Here is a 13,398-nt window from a genome sequence, read left to right on the forward strand (position 1 = left end):
AGTTGTGCACTTCACTCCATGTGCACTCCACATGAGTATAATGATATACTTTATTCATTACGTTTGCACTACAAAGGGGATTATGTGTTGCCATGGGAATTGGGAATATTTCTGTAAAATCTGAAAGGTCCTATGATTAGTGTCTTTATATAGTTGTACACTACTATGGTGAAGAGTAGTGTTTTAAATGTGTTATACACTGCTATGGTAAAGAGTAGTGCTTTATATGCATTATACACTGCTATGGTGAAGGGTAGTGCTTTAAATGTGTTGTACACTGCTATGGTAAGGAGTAGAGCTTTATATGCGTTGTACACTGGTGAAAAGTAGTGCTTTATATGCGTTATACACTGCTATGGTTAAACGTAGTGCTTTAAATGTGTTATACACTGCTATGGTGAAGACTAGTGCTTTAAATGTGCTGTACACTGCTATGGTAAGGAGTAGAGCTTTATATGCGTTGTACACTGCTATGGTGAAGAGTAGTCTTTTAAATGTGTTATACACTGCTATGGTAAAGAGTAGTGCTTTAAATGTGTTGTACACTGCTATGGTAAAGAGTAGTGCTTTAAATGTGTTGTACACTGGTGAAAAGTAGTGCTTTATATGCGTTATACACTGCTATGGTAAAAAGTAGTGCTTTTTATGCGTTATACACTGCTATGGTGAAGAGTAGTGCTTTGCTGGCCCTTCTGGCAATATATGTTTCTTTTTCCAATTTGGTGTTCATGATTTGTTCATGTCTGCCCGTCTCTACTGCCTGAGTCTGAGTCTGTAGTTTGTCAAAGTAGTTCTTCTTTTTTAGTCTGTGCAACAGACCGTTGCCAGGCTGTTCTTAAATGGTTGTTCCTCTCTCTCTCTCTCTCTCTCTCTCTCTCTCTCTCTATATATATATATATATATATATATATATATATATACAAATATTTAAATAGTATATAGAAATATTTATATATACACACATATCCTTCTGTTTTTTTTCCCTCTGCCCACACGCTGGCATTTTCCATTTCTCGTCACCTTTTTGATATGCTGTTCAACCACCTTTACTTTACTTTCCCTCTCACTCAGAATATTCTCACTGTGTTTATTGCATGCATATATACAGAACCAATGAAACCAACCCCAACCGTCTCTATGGAAATTTCCTGCCGCCTTTGATGGTTTGGTTTTACAAAAAAAACAACAACAACTCTGAAGTCCTCTGGACCCTCCGGGCAAAACAGCCCACAGAGACACCTGAGATGCTAACACGGACACGTGAGCTCCCTGAGAGGAGTGTATGGTGACCCAGGAGAAGCACGACAGCCATCTAAATCAACACTGGCCACTGCCACATCCTGTCTTCCCTCCGTACACATCCCCTCCTGTGTTTGGGTATTTTCTCCACCTGCCCCAGAGATCTCTCTGATTCACAGCCACTGTGAATAACTGAATAATTCTAAGCTCTCCGGGGTCACAGATGCCACAGTATCTTATCATCTGACTGGCATAAACAAACAAAAACAAGTAAACAAACAAATGATCAGGTCAATTAGTTGTATGTAACGGCAAAGGGTTAAGTGTAAGTAATAAATGAGTGGGGTCAAAGTCTCTGAAAGAGAGCATATTCCGTTTTTTACATTGTGCTAATGCTCGTTGTGCAAGGGCACTGTTGCTGTGTTGGCAAGGAGGATAACCGCAGGTGTGTGATAAATAAGTGTCCTGTACTAATAGTATGCAAAAGAGAGCCATAACAGTCCAGCAAGAATCATTATGTCTGGGCCACTGCCAGGGAACAGAGGGAGATTCAGCAAAAGATGAAAAAAGAGAGAGAGAGAGGGAGAGACACAAAGAGGACGGATAACAGATAGAAAGAGAGGAAGAGGGAGGTTTGGAGGGAGAGACAGAGGAAGACATTGGGAGAGAAGTAGAGGATGAAGAGAGAGAGGATGGTTGGCAGGCAGCATGACAGCCGTCTGTGTTGCAAATGGAGGCTACTCTGTGTGTTTGTCACATGGTGGTGTTGTAGTAGGCGATATTGCTTGGAGCTGATTAGAGTACATCCCAGTGTCTAATCTCCATCAATCGGCATCCCTCTACTGTGTTTGCTCTCACTTCTACTGATGGTGTGTTCAATTTGCACTTGGAGGTCGTAATTCCCAAGTTACGAGTAGGAAGCTTCAATTAGAGTTCCATAGACCCTTATCACTTAACATAACTAAGCTAGTGTGAGTTTGGAAGAGGAGTCTTACTGTACCAGGTGCGGTGGCGGGGGAACTTGGGGGTGGTCAGGATCTCCTTGACGGACATCACATCACCAGGTATGATGGGATAGTAGTCACTGTAGGAGGCCTCTTCATCGCTGGAGGTCACAAAATATAAACATATAATTACATAAACGAATAAATATGTTAACTTTGTGTTGGAATCTGTCTAAAATGTCCATGGTTCAGTAATGCTGTATTTGCTGAACATATGTTTGTTTTATTAGTGTCAATGTGGGTGAGGCCTACAGCTCAGGCAAACCTCAGCTCAGTTTACAAGAGCTAAGCAACACAAACCAATTTTCTCTTTCTCACGAGAGCAGAGAGAGTCTTCTAACTGATACAGTAAGGCATAGGTCTTTGACAGACTTCAGCTGAATCCTTGATTACAACCTTGATTGAATGCTTGATTAAGTCCCTACATCAAAGCGTATTTTTTTTTTAATAATCCCCTTTTATATCCACTCCTAGTCAATTTCCGGTATGGGCTTTGTGTACTGATGGTCTAGTTCAGATTGACAATAAGATTAAAATAAGCTGTTCTTGTAGTGACCAGTAGGTGAAGCTATAGTATATTTTCAAAGGCATGACTACTAGGTTTGGCCGTGTTGAACGATTACAGTAACTTTGAGATTGTTGAAATACAGTATTTTAAATATTCCTGCTAAAATTTGGATACAATTATTTTAGAGAACATATCAAATGATAACTTGCTTTTGCAAATTTGCCCCCACAATGAAAAGCAGGAGCTTGAGCATGTGCATACTCTTTGGACGTAGTTGAGGGCCGAAAGAAGAGAGAGAGAGAGAGAGAGAGAGAGAGAGAGAGAGAGAGAGAGTCTATGTACTATCTATGTATGTACTCCTACCTGTGTAATTACTTATGTCCTGATACATTTATATAACTGTTCCTTTGGCAATACAAATGTCCAACTATTTGTCATGTCAATAAAGCACCTTTTGAATTGAATTTGAATTTGAATTGAGAGAGAGAGAGAGAGAGAGAGAGAGAGAAAGAGAGAGATTTGTAAGGTGTCTAGGATGCTGGAGAGCCATCCATCAGTGGGGTTTCACCTGTGACATGAATACTGCAGGCTATACGTCATAATACCAGTAATATTCCACACCTTCCTTCTGTGACTCAGTCTATTCTATTCTATTCTATTCTTTTACAGTTTGAGGATAATTTGCTAGTGTAACTGACGGTCTAGATGAGGTTATGATTACATACCATGATTTTGTTCATACCATGAACAAAGACAAAACTTACATTGTACATGTATATACAGGTTTGTGTGTTTGCATGTAATGTGATATATGAGCCCTGTTATTAGGTCCTCTGCACCTGTATGGTAACTCATTCAACTGTATTTACCAGCGAAAGGGGTTGTGATGACTCAGTGAGAGGGTATTTTGCATAGGCGTTAACGTTAGTTCTGGACCACCTTCAGAAACCATCTCCCATCTCAGACAAACAAAGACAGGTGGAATCCCATAATGTGGGGGAGATCCCAGCCAGAGAAGGTGAAGTATTAGTGTCAATCAGCATTATAGTTTGAGTTTAATTTTGCCCTCACCTCATATATACCCAAATTTGGTCCAATTCTTTCCCTCGATTCCGTTTGATGCGGGGTTATTAAATTATGTACATCAATGGGTCTGTGAACAGTGAATGGGAAACGGGGGCAGCTTTGTCCTGAGGGCAGCGGGATCTCCACTGAAGCAAACAATTATTCTCAAGACCTGACAAGGCAGGTTTAAAGGGCTTTGTCACCCCACAAGAGCAATTCTCTCTCTCTCTCTCTCTCTCTCTCTCTCTCTCTCTCTCTCTCACACACACACACATTCTCTCTCCCTATATCTGTCTGTATGTGTGTGCGTGTGTGTGTGTGTGTGTGTGTGTGTGTGTGTGTGTATGTGTGAGAGTGATTTACAGGGAGAGAAATAGAGAAACAAAGAGAGAAAGATGGGGAGAGATGGCTCAAAGGATGCTTTTCAAAAAGTGCTGCTGGCGTACTGCTGAAAAGAACTTTTTAAATCCCTCAGAAGTGCAAACTACTCAAAGTGTACGCACACCTCATTCCACAGGCTGAGGTATTGCATAGTTTTCAGTGAGGCTTGGCATCATAACATCACACAAGCTGAGTATTACACAAGAAATTAGAGTTTCAACCACACCCCCTCCTGATGATTTCACTGGCAAACTATCTTATCTACCGTATGTGGCATATTATTCTCTCACTCACAGTTTGACTTGCTCTCTATCTGCCTGTCTGTCGGTCAGTCTGTCTCTCTCTCGTTCTCTTTCAATGAGAGTGATTTATAAGAAGCCCTTATTGATATTAAAGGAACCATATGTAAGATTGTGGCCAAAACTGGTACTGCAATCACTTTCAAAATACTGAAGAGCGATGTATCCCCTCCCCCTCCCCCCTGACTCGAGGTTGCCAACCCTGATGGCGAAACACTACTGACTTCGTGATTAGTAGATAGGTGGAGGGTGGCGCATCAGGCCAAAACACAACATGACATGACAAAACACAACATCAACATCAGTTGAGGGCTGCAACTTCACTTTTTAAATGACAATATCCTGGCCCGGACTACTGTTGTCAGTGATATAAGTATTTGAAATGAACATGATTTCTTAATGTCTAGTGACATATCAGGGCCATTTTATGATTAATTGAAATATTTTTCTTACATACGGTTCCTTTAATGGCGGTCTTCAATTTCCCATAAAATTGAATAAAATAGGGTAAAACCGACCACAGCGTATCCTTTAAACCTGCTATGGCATAAGAATGAAGAAATGAAGAAATGAAGAATGAGAATGAAGCCATAGTAGTTCTGCTCACTGGCACATCTCTTCCTTCCATTGCGTAATTCAGAGACACCTGTAACCCCCCAACACCTCAGTTGGGACACTGCACAAATCAGACAAATCAATAAAAAAGAAGAAGTTCTCCAACCCACAGCGGGAACAAGGAAGTCTTTTGATAAAGGACCAAAGGGGAAGTTGAATGTACAATGAAAGTAACAATGGCAGCAAAGAGATGTGTTTGGGGTGGTGTTCTGTGACGTTCAGGAGCATGTTTGCTGTCATTCGGAATGTCAATAAGGCTTTTGTTCTATTTTCAATAACAAGAGAGTTGTTTTTAACAAAGAATCACACATCCATCAAGCATTGATTTAACTGAAACCTAACATATGAGTTAGAAGACACAATACCCATGTTAATATGATAGACTTTTTATATTTTATGATATTTTTGCTGAAAAATAGCCTCTGATAGTGCCGATTTAGTAATTTGCCCAGACTTGTGATCAGAATATTGAGATTCAGGAAGATGATCCAGTGCAAGATGAGTAACGTGTAGGTTAATCATACACACAATACACTCCCCTCTCTCACACCAACCCACTCACTCAACCTCATACTTGCTCATCCACTTATAGGTTTGCCTGTTTTTGGTAGAACTTTGGAGCAACTTTGACTGTGTGTATGTGTCCTGATAGGCAGAGATGGACACAAGTACATCAAAAACTAATTTGTACAAACTACAAATACTGATGTGAAAAATGTATTTCATTAAAATACAAGTAATTAATCATTTTAAAATGCAAAATAACCACACAATGGTACAATGGTATACCAACTTTTAAAAGAAACTAGGTAACACTTTACAGTAAGTGTACATGAATTATCATGATTTATGCATAACTTCATTCCTTTATATCTTATGAATCATCGGGAATTTACATGAGTTCATAGTCTCTCATTCATGAAACTACTATAACACTTAACGGTAAGTGTACATGAATTATCATGAATTACTTCATGTTTTATGCATTACTTCATTCCTTTAATATCTTATGAATCATCAGGAATTTACATGAGTTCATAGTCTCTCATTCATGACCTCATCCATGAACAACAAAAAGTTATTGTGTGCACATCCCACCTTCTGGCAGGTGCAGGACAAAAAAAACTATTCAAGTGAAAAAATATATAATGTCCGCAACACTGCTTTAGACTATATATTTAATGTACAAATGGCAACGTTTCGAACCTGCTGGGTCTTCTTCAGGCAAAATGCATGCATGAACAACACATCAACTAATGGCCACCTTACACCAAACAACTTTGACAAGATTTGGGAAAGATTCTTGAAAGATTGTAGTCTTTTAACTAATGCCCCCCATTCAAGCTTTCCTCAAAAGACTCCAATCTTTCAAGAATCTTTCCCAAATCTTGTCAAAGTTGTTTAGTGTAAGGAGGCCATAAGACGTTAGGTAGAATGGGTACATCATTATCATTTATGATTTCTTAAGCATGATCATCATGATTACAGGAATTTAAGATTAATTGCTCATTAATCTTATGAGTTCATCATGTCTGTGGCCTCTCAACTAAAGTGGTGAATAATGACGTGTTTAGAGAACTGAAAAGTTGTCTTCAAATCAGAATTTGAGCAGTGATGACCACATTTTTGGCAGAAAAAGAAATAATCATAATCATGTTTAATAAATCATAATTCATAATGATGTGTCCACTGTACCTAATACTTTAGGTAATGTGCTGTTCATGTATGAGGTCATGAATGATAGACTATAAACTCATGTCAATTCCTGATGATTCATGAGATATTAAGGAATGAAGTACTACATAAATCATTAATTAATTCATGATAATTCATGTACCCTCCCTTACCGTAAAGTGTTTCCGAAACGACATGACATATTGAAAATGTATTCCCAAGAGACAAGACATACTATTTTCTGATTGGCTGGCAGGGGGGGCTATTATTTCTGTATTATTTCTGTACAGCGTCTCATATCAATGTACTGACAACAAGCAGGCTTCGCAACAGTGGAATCAACTGTAACAAAGCAAACTACTCACAATCATTTTCCGTAACCAATGAAAGTAGTACAACAAATTGAACAGGTCCGCCTCTATTTTTAAACTGAACTGCATTTCCATTTTGTACTATAAATGCATACCTATTGCCTACATACACGACTAGCAACATAGGGGACAAACAGAATAACATCCTGTAAGGTGTCCTGATAAACTGAATTAATTGGCTTGGTGGAGAAAACTTCACTTCAGGGAGGTCTTTGCTGTCTCTTATTTCAGCATTTCAGGACACCTCGGCAGATGTTATCCCTTAACTCCATTAAGTGGTTTTAATACTGTCCTATAGTGAGAATGAACATCAGCTATTAGGTACTTAAGATCGTGGGGTCAAATGTCATAGTCACATGGGATCCATGTCCTAATGTTCTTCCTCAGTATCTTATCTGTATTGTTTTGAAATGTTAGTCTTGTAGCGCTTGACACGGCTGACAATGCAAGCTCCTGAAGTTAGTTACTTTTTAACATACATTTTTATCAACTTTCAGATGTTCTAAGGGGCTGATAAAAAGGGGCAGCCGTGGCCTACTGGTTAGCGCTTCGGACTTGGAACCAGAGGGTTGCCGGTTCGAACCCCGACCAGTAGGCACGGTTGAAGTGCCCTTGAGCAAGGCACCTAATCCATCACTGCTCCCCGAGCGCCGCTGTTGTTGCAGGCAGCAGGCAGAGACCAAATTTCCCTCACAGGATCAAAAGAGTATATACTGTATACTATACTACTATACTACATTGTATAATATACTATACTATACTACTGTATATATACTATACTAAAACAGAAAAGACAGATCTAATGCTTTTAAGTTGTCTACAGGGTGACAAAATTGGCACAAAGAAAAAATGGATTTTTTTGGATCTAACACTTTTAAGTTGATTATAATTGTGGCATACTACTGCAAGAAAAAGGAAAAATGGGTTTACATGTAATGCTGTCCTTCCAAAAGGGTAATGAAATTGGCATTATAATGGACAAATCACTGTTTAGGTCAACTTTAGTGTTGAATAGGAAATTGTCCAAGGGGCACCCTCCTTATTCTTATTGAGTAATCCCTAGGCAACAAGCAACAGCAAAAAAAAACATTAACCGACAAAAACCAGGTTCACCAAGATTCTGGCCTTTGGTTTCCGGACTATAAGCATTATACATAGCCTATTATGGTTATAGGTAGTATATTTAAAGGAACATGCCACCATTTTATGAAATTGGGTTATTCACTAACTCTCCCCGATTTCCAGTTGTCCATGCTGATGGCTTGTGAAAACCCGTAACTTGTGAAATTACGTCATTTGTTGTAAGACCGAGCTATATGCATTCCGGTTGATTTCGAAATACCAAAATACAGTTTTTTTATCTTGATACATGGCCTGGCTACTCTTTTTTTGAAGTTTATTTTGATACACTTAAAATTAGGGTATTATTTTAAAATAGATTTGATGTATTTTTGCTCATCCCTGTGTGTGTCTGTGTGTATGTGCATGTGTGTGTGCGTTTATGTGCCACCATGTTTGTCTCTGTCTGTCCGTGTGAGTAGGGTGTTATGTTTTATTGAATAAGTGGCAGGGAAGCAGCTGCTGATCCGGGCTTTCGTAGGGATTGGGCTCTAACTTTGGCAGGAACTCTGACAGGGCTGACCAGGCACCCAGAGGCAGCTAATGCAGCAGCATCACATGTCTACATCTTGCTCACACAATACCTTCGCTGAATCAGTGTCAATAAACTGTTTATCTATTTTTCTGAACACACAAGTCAGCGAATTAAAAACTGTCCAAAGCACTACATTACTTGCTTGCATGAAAACATTCTGCCTCTGTGTCTATGTGTGTGTGTCTGTGTCTGTGTCTGTGTTTGTGTGTGTGTGTGTGTGTGTGTGTGTGTGTGTGTGTGTGTGTGTGTGTGTGTGAGGCTTGCATGAAAGACACCCCACATTCCACACACCTGACCTACATAAACATCAGAGAGACTAAAGGACTGAGATCATTAAATCCATTTCATTAGGTTGTGTGAAAACACGCTGCTCTTGAACAGCAGCCAGAGAGAAGAGACTCTGAAGATAAACATGACAGACAGATGGAGGAATAGGAGTGAGCCTCGTCATCAGTGGACTGAGGTGATTCATGAGTCAGTGTGTCCATGTCAATGACGCTCTCATCTCCCCCACAATCAATACGGAATCTGGAAAACTGATGATCGATCATATTTAATGTGTGTGTGTATGTGCGTGTGTGTGCATGTGTGTACATGTGGGTGTGCGTCCGTGCATGTGTGCATGTGTGTGTGTGTGTGTGTGTGTGTGTGTGTGTGTGTGTGTGTGTGTGTGTGTGTGTGTGTTTGTATGTGTGTGCATGTGAGTGTGTGTGTGTGCGTGTGTGTGCATCTCTCTCTCCCAGTGTAAGAGTGTGCGTGTATTTGTGTTTGTGTGTGTGTGTGTTTGTGCCCCTTTCTCCATGTGTAAGAGTGTGTGTGTATCTCAATATGTGTGTGTGTGTGTGTGTGTGTGTGTGTGTGTGTGTGTGTGTGTGTGTTTGTGCCCCTCTCTCCATGTGTAAAAGTGTGTGTATCTCAATATGTGTGTGTGTATGCACCTCTCTCCATGTGTAAGAGGATGTGTGGTGTACCTGGAGGTGAACTTCTTGCGTTTGATCTGCGAGGCGAGCGCCATGCCCTGAGCCATCTGGGACGTTTGCTCCTCATGGCTGCGGTACATTACCACCTTGGCCGCCATGCCGATCCCCTGACCAGCACCTGAGGCAAAGGAAGAAGACGGGTGGGTTCAGAGGCAGGGGAGCAATTTGATGTGTTGTGTGTGTGTGTGTGTGTGTGTGTGTGTGTGTGTGTGTGTGTGTGTGTGTGTGTGTGTGTGTGTGTGTGTGTGTGTGTGTGTGTGTTGGGGGAGGAGCCATCTTTCTGACTGCTGATGGTGATGCAATGGTGAGAAACAATTATAATAATAGATGTTAAATCTAGGAACCTGCCAGTTGTTGAAGGAGCAGACATGTGCAATCCCCCACGGTGAAGCCTGCTGAACCTGTGTCATTGAATTGGATGCAACTGAGCTTTGTCACCATTGCACCATTCATTCGACAAATCTGTCGGCCAACAACCAGTGTATCCCCCCGTATGACAGAAAGGTGCTAAAAGATGTTTTGAAGAGAGCAGCCGGAGCCAGAGGTAGCTCTAACGGATTCAAGTTGTCTGGAACACACCACTTTGCCAAGCAGATACTCCAACAGATTCCAGATCTAATCTGTTGTGTAGTTTGAGCAGGCTCACGATGTCATCACAATCTATGTTGTTGTTTGTCTTGTGAGCTATCAATGGTGTCCAATTGAAACATGTAGTGTGAGTTATCATATCGTATGTGATTGAAATAAAACACAGGCATAGATGTACTAATAATTACCGCCAAATTACTGCCTGTTTCTGATGCCTTTTGCACCTTAAAACATGGCACCTGTTAAAAGCAGGTGTAATCCAAATTGCAGTTAAATGTCAATTAGAGTAACTTTCAGAGACAGCTGAATCATTTTTCTTCATTGTACAATGTCAAAATAAACCTTAACTTTTGTTTGTCTTAATAATATGGTATTTCATGACATCCTTTTAGGCAAGTCCATCCACTTGGAGGCCATATTGTAACGCTTTTTGGGCACTTATCGGGCATCTATTTCGGCAGAAATGTGCGGGCGCAAGGTTTCATGACACCAACCTTGCTCCAGGGGCGAGATCACAACACATGATTGGCACAATGTCTTCACAACACACCACATGATTGGCACAATGTATTCACATGTTGAAATTTTGCCGCGGAAAGGGCGGGATATGTGTAGACAACTGCCATATTGGCGTTACAAACTAACCCCATGCATTTCTATGGAGGATTTTTTGAGTGCTGTGTCTCCTCATTAGAAAGTCTCTGATATGGCAAAGTACAGCGTTCGCTTTCTGCGCATATAAAAACTCGGTATTAGTGCCTTCTTTGTACATCCGGTGTCTACCCGGCTTTCCTCCTATTGATTATGTATTCGTTACAGTGCCGGCGAGGTATAAAGTGGTATTAGAAGAGAGATGCTCTGGGCTGGCTGGCTAGATATCTTGGCATCATAGAACATAGATGTTGTATGGTACAAATATGCTATTTCTAGGTCACATTGACATTCCAACAAAAAGAGGAGAGAAAGGAGGAGAAAGAGCTGGCTGGCTGTTTAATAAAGTGCCCTCCAGTATCATGCGCCATGTTTCTCCCCAGAGCTCCTAATATACACATCGGCGGGTGGATGGAAGGAGAGCAGGGAGGGAGAGAAGGGCAGATGTAGGTCCCAGTCTAATGAACAGTCCCACAGCGGGCCATTGAATGTGTAATAATTCATTAGTTCAGGTCTAGCACACTCCTCTACCACCTCCCCTGACGATCATTAATCAAATACGCACACAGACGCGAGAGCACACACACACACACACACACACACACACACACACACACACACACACACACACACTAGTACATACAGGCGCACACCTTCTGTTTTGTTTTTCGACTTTCTCAGTCGCTTTCAGTCACAGCCACAAACACACACACAAACAAAGACAAAAACACTCACCACACATTGGGAGGGAGAGAGAACCACCCACTCTCACCCACACACACACACACACACACACACACACACACACAGTGCTAATATTCCCAGTAAACAGAATGAGGCCGCTTATGAAGGACGGCTTCATTTAGCTGCAGCCAGCAGCAAACACCTGCGTTAGCTTCTCTAATAACCGGCCAAATAATGTTTTCCCTCGCTGCACCGTCTCAGATTGCCTCCAGTATGTCAGCGGAGTGGAGAGACGCACCCATAGCTGGCGTGGTGCCACCCCAACTCGACGGGAACGCGAGGGAAGCAAAGGTTGTGTGGACACCAGAGGGAGGAAGGTCAACGTGCACCATATTAAAATTGATCTGTCATCAAGAGATGGCCACTCCCAATGCTCTCTGCTCAGTCGCTCAGAACAAAAGGGAGGAGAGGAGAGTGGAGGACAGGAGAGGAGGAGAGGAGAGTGGAGGACAGGAGGGGAGGAGAGGAGGAGAGGGAAGGGAGGAAGAGAGGAGGAGACAAGGGGAGGGAAGAGGAGAGGAGCAAAGGAGAGACACACACACAGCAGACAAACACACACACACACACACACACACACACACACACACAGCAGACACACTCTCTCGGGCATGGTTTTAAAACAATGTCTCTATAGGTGCCGAAATATATTTGGTGTTATATAACAACACAAAATAAAAAGAATATTGTCTTCTAGAGCACTTTTTTTGGGAGGAACTTTTCCAACAGGGATCCAAGCAGGGAGAGAGAGAGAAAGAGAGTAAGTCCAGGATTATAAAGTCCTACGTGGCAACATGGCAACCCGCCCCCCCACTGGAGCAAGTGGTGGTGTTGATGTCAGCGACACAGATTGTGACAAAAGACACATCCCAACATCCTTGGAGATAATAAAATGCTGAGAGGATGTGCAAAAAAGTGCCATCCCAGATCAGAAATCCCTTCGCAAAATCATATTCCTTTTAAGAGTGAATGAGGGGTGGGTATTGATTTGTATCTTGTCTCCCAGAGCGTGTTTCCCAGTACGGAGAAGTTAGTTAACAACTCCAGCGGCATCTGGGAAGTGTCCTTGTGAGTAGAACACAACGGCAAGCAGGGCATTTCAGGATGAGCAGAATGAAAGAGTTAGATTAAAAGCCACTCACGTTTTCCCACTGAGAACGGGAGGACTCCACAGGGCCTTCCAGATACGCGGCAAGGACACAGGTCTCTCTCTTCCACTCTCTCTCTATCTATCACTGTATCACTCACTCTTTGTCTGATCTGTCTTACAGACACTTCCTGTATCTGTTACTCTTTCACCTTCTAGGATAGTGTCTATCCTTCCTTCCTTCTCTCATGGACTGCCTCTCTCTCTCTCTCCCTCTCTCTCAAACACACACATACACACCTCTACTGTCTTTCCTGCCTGTCACTGTCCATATGGGGGTGACCCCAGAACAGATGTCCTTCAACATGAGAATGCAACACACACACACACACACACACACACACACACACACACACACACACACACAGTACACCCTCCTCCTCAAGGTAGTAAATATAGACCATTCTCAGAGTGACCCACACATACACACAACACACACACACACACACACACACACACACACACACACACACACACACAC

At 41.7% G+C, this 13,398-nt stretch overlaps 1 protein-coding gene across 3 annotated transcripts in view; it reads right to left on the minus strand.

Annotated features, from left to right (window-relative positions):
- myom3 (myomesin 3) overlaps nucleotides 1-13,145 on the minus strand; it is a 46,536-nt gene extending 33,391 nt beyond the window's left edge. The window contains exons 1-3 of one of the 3 annotated variants that reach the window (XM_042107110.1): nucleotides 12,913-13,145; nucleotides 9,782-9,908; nucleotides 2,240-2,344 (exon numbers count right to left, since the gene is read on the minus strand). In XM_042107110.1, coding sequence (XP_041963044.1) covers nucleotides 2,240-2,344; nucleotides 9,782-9,888 — 212 coding nt within the window. In that variant the 5' untranslated portion in view covers nucleotides 9,889-9,908; nucleotides 12,913-13,145. Of the gene's footprint in view, nucleotides 1-2,239; nucleotides 2,345-9,781; nucleotides 9,909-11,764; nucleotides 12,054-12,912 lie in introns of those variants that run through there. The other 2 variants (XM_042107109.1, XM_042107111.1) reach the window with 2 other exon arrangements.
- Nucleotides 13,146-13,398: the final 253 nt, after the last annotated feature.

This window comes from Alosa sapidissima, chromosome 10, assembly GCF_018492685.1.
Source record: "Alosa sapidissima isolate fAloSap1 chromosome 10, fAloSap1.pri, whole genome shotgun sequence".
Taxonomy (NCBI): Eukaryota; Metazoa; Chordata; class Actinopteri; order Clupeiformes; family Clupeidae; genus Alosa; species Alosa sapidissima.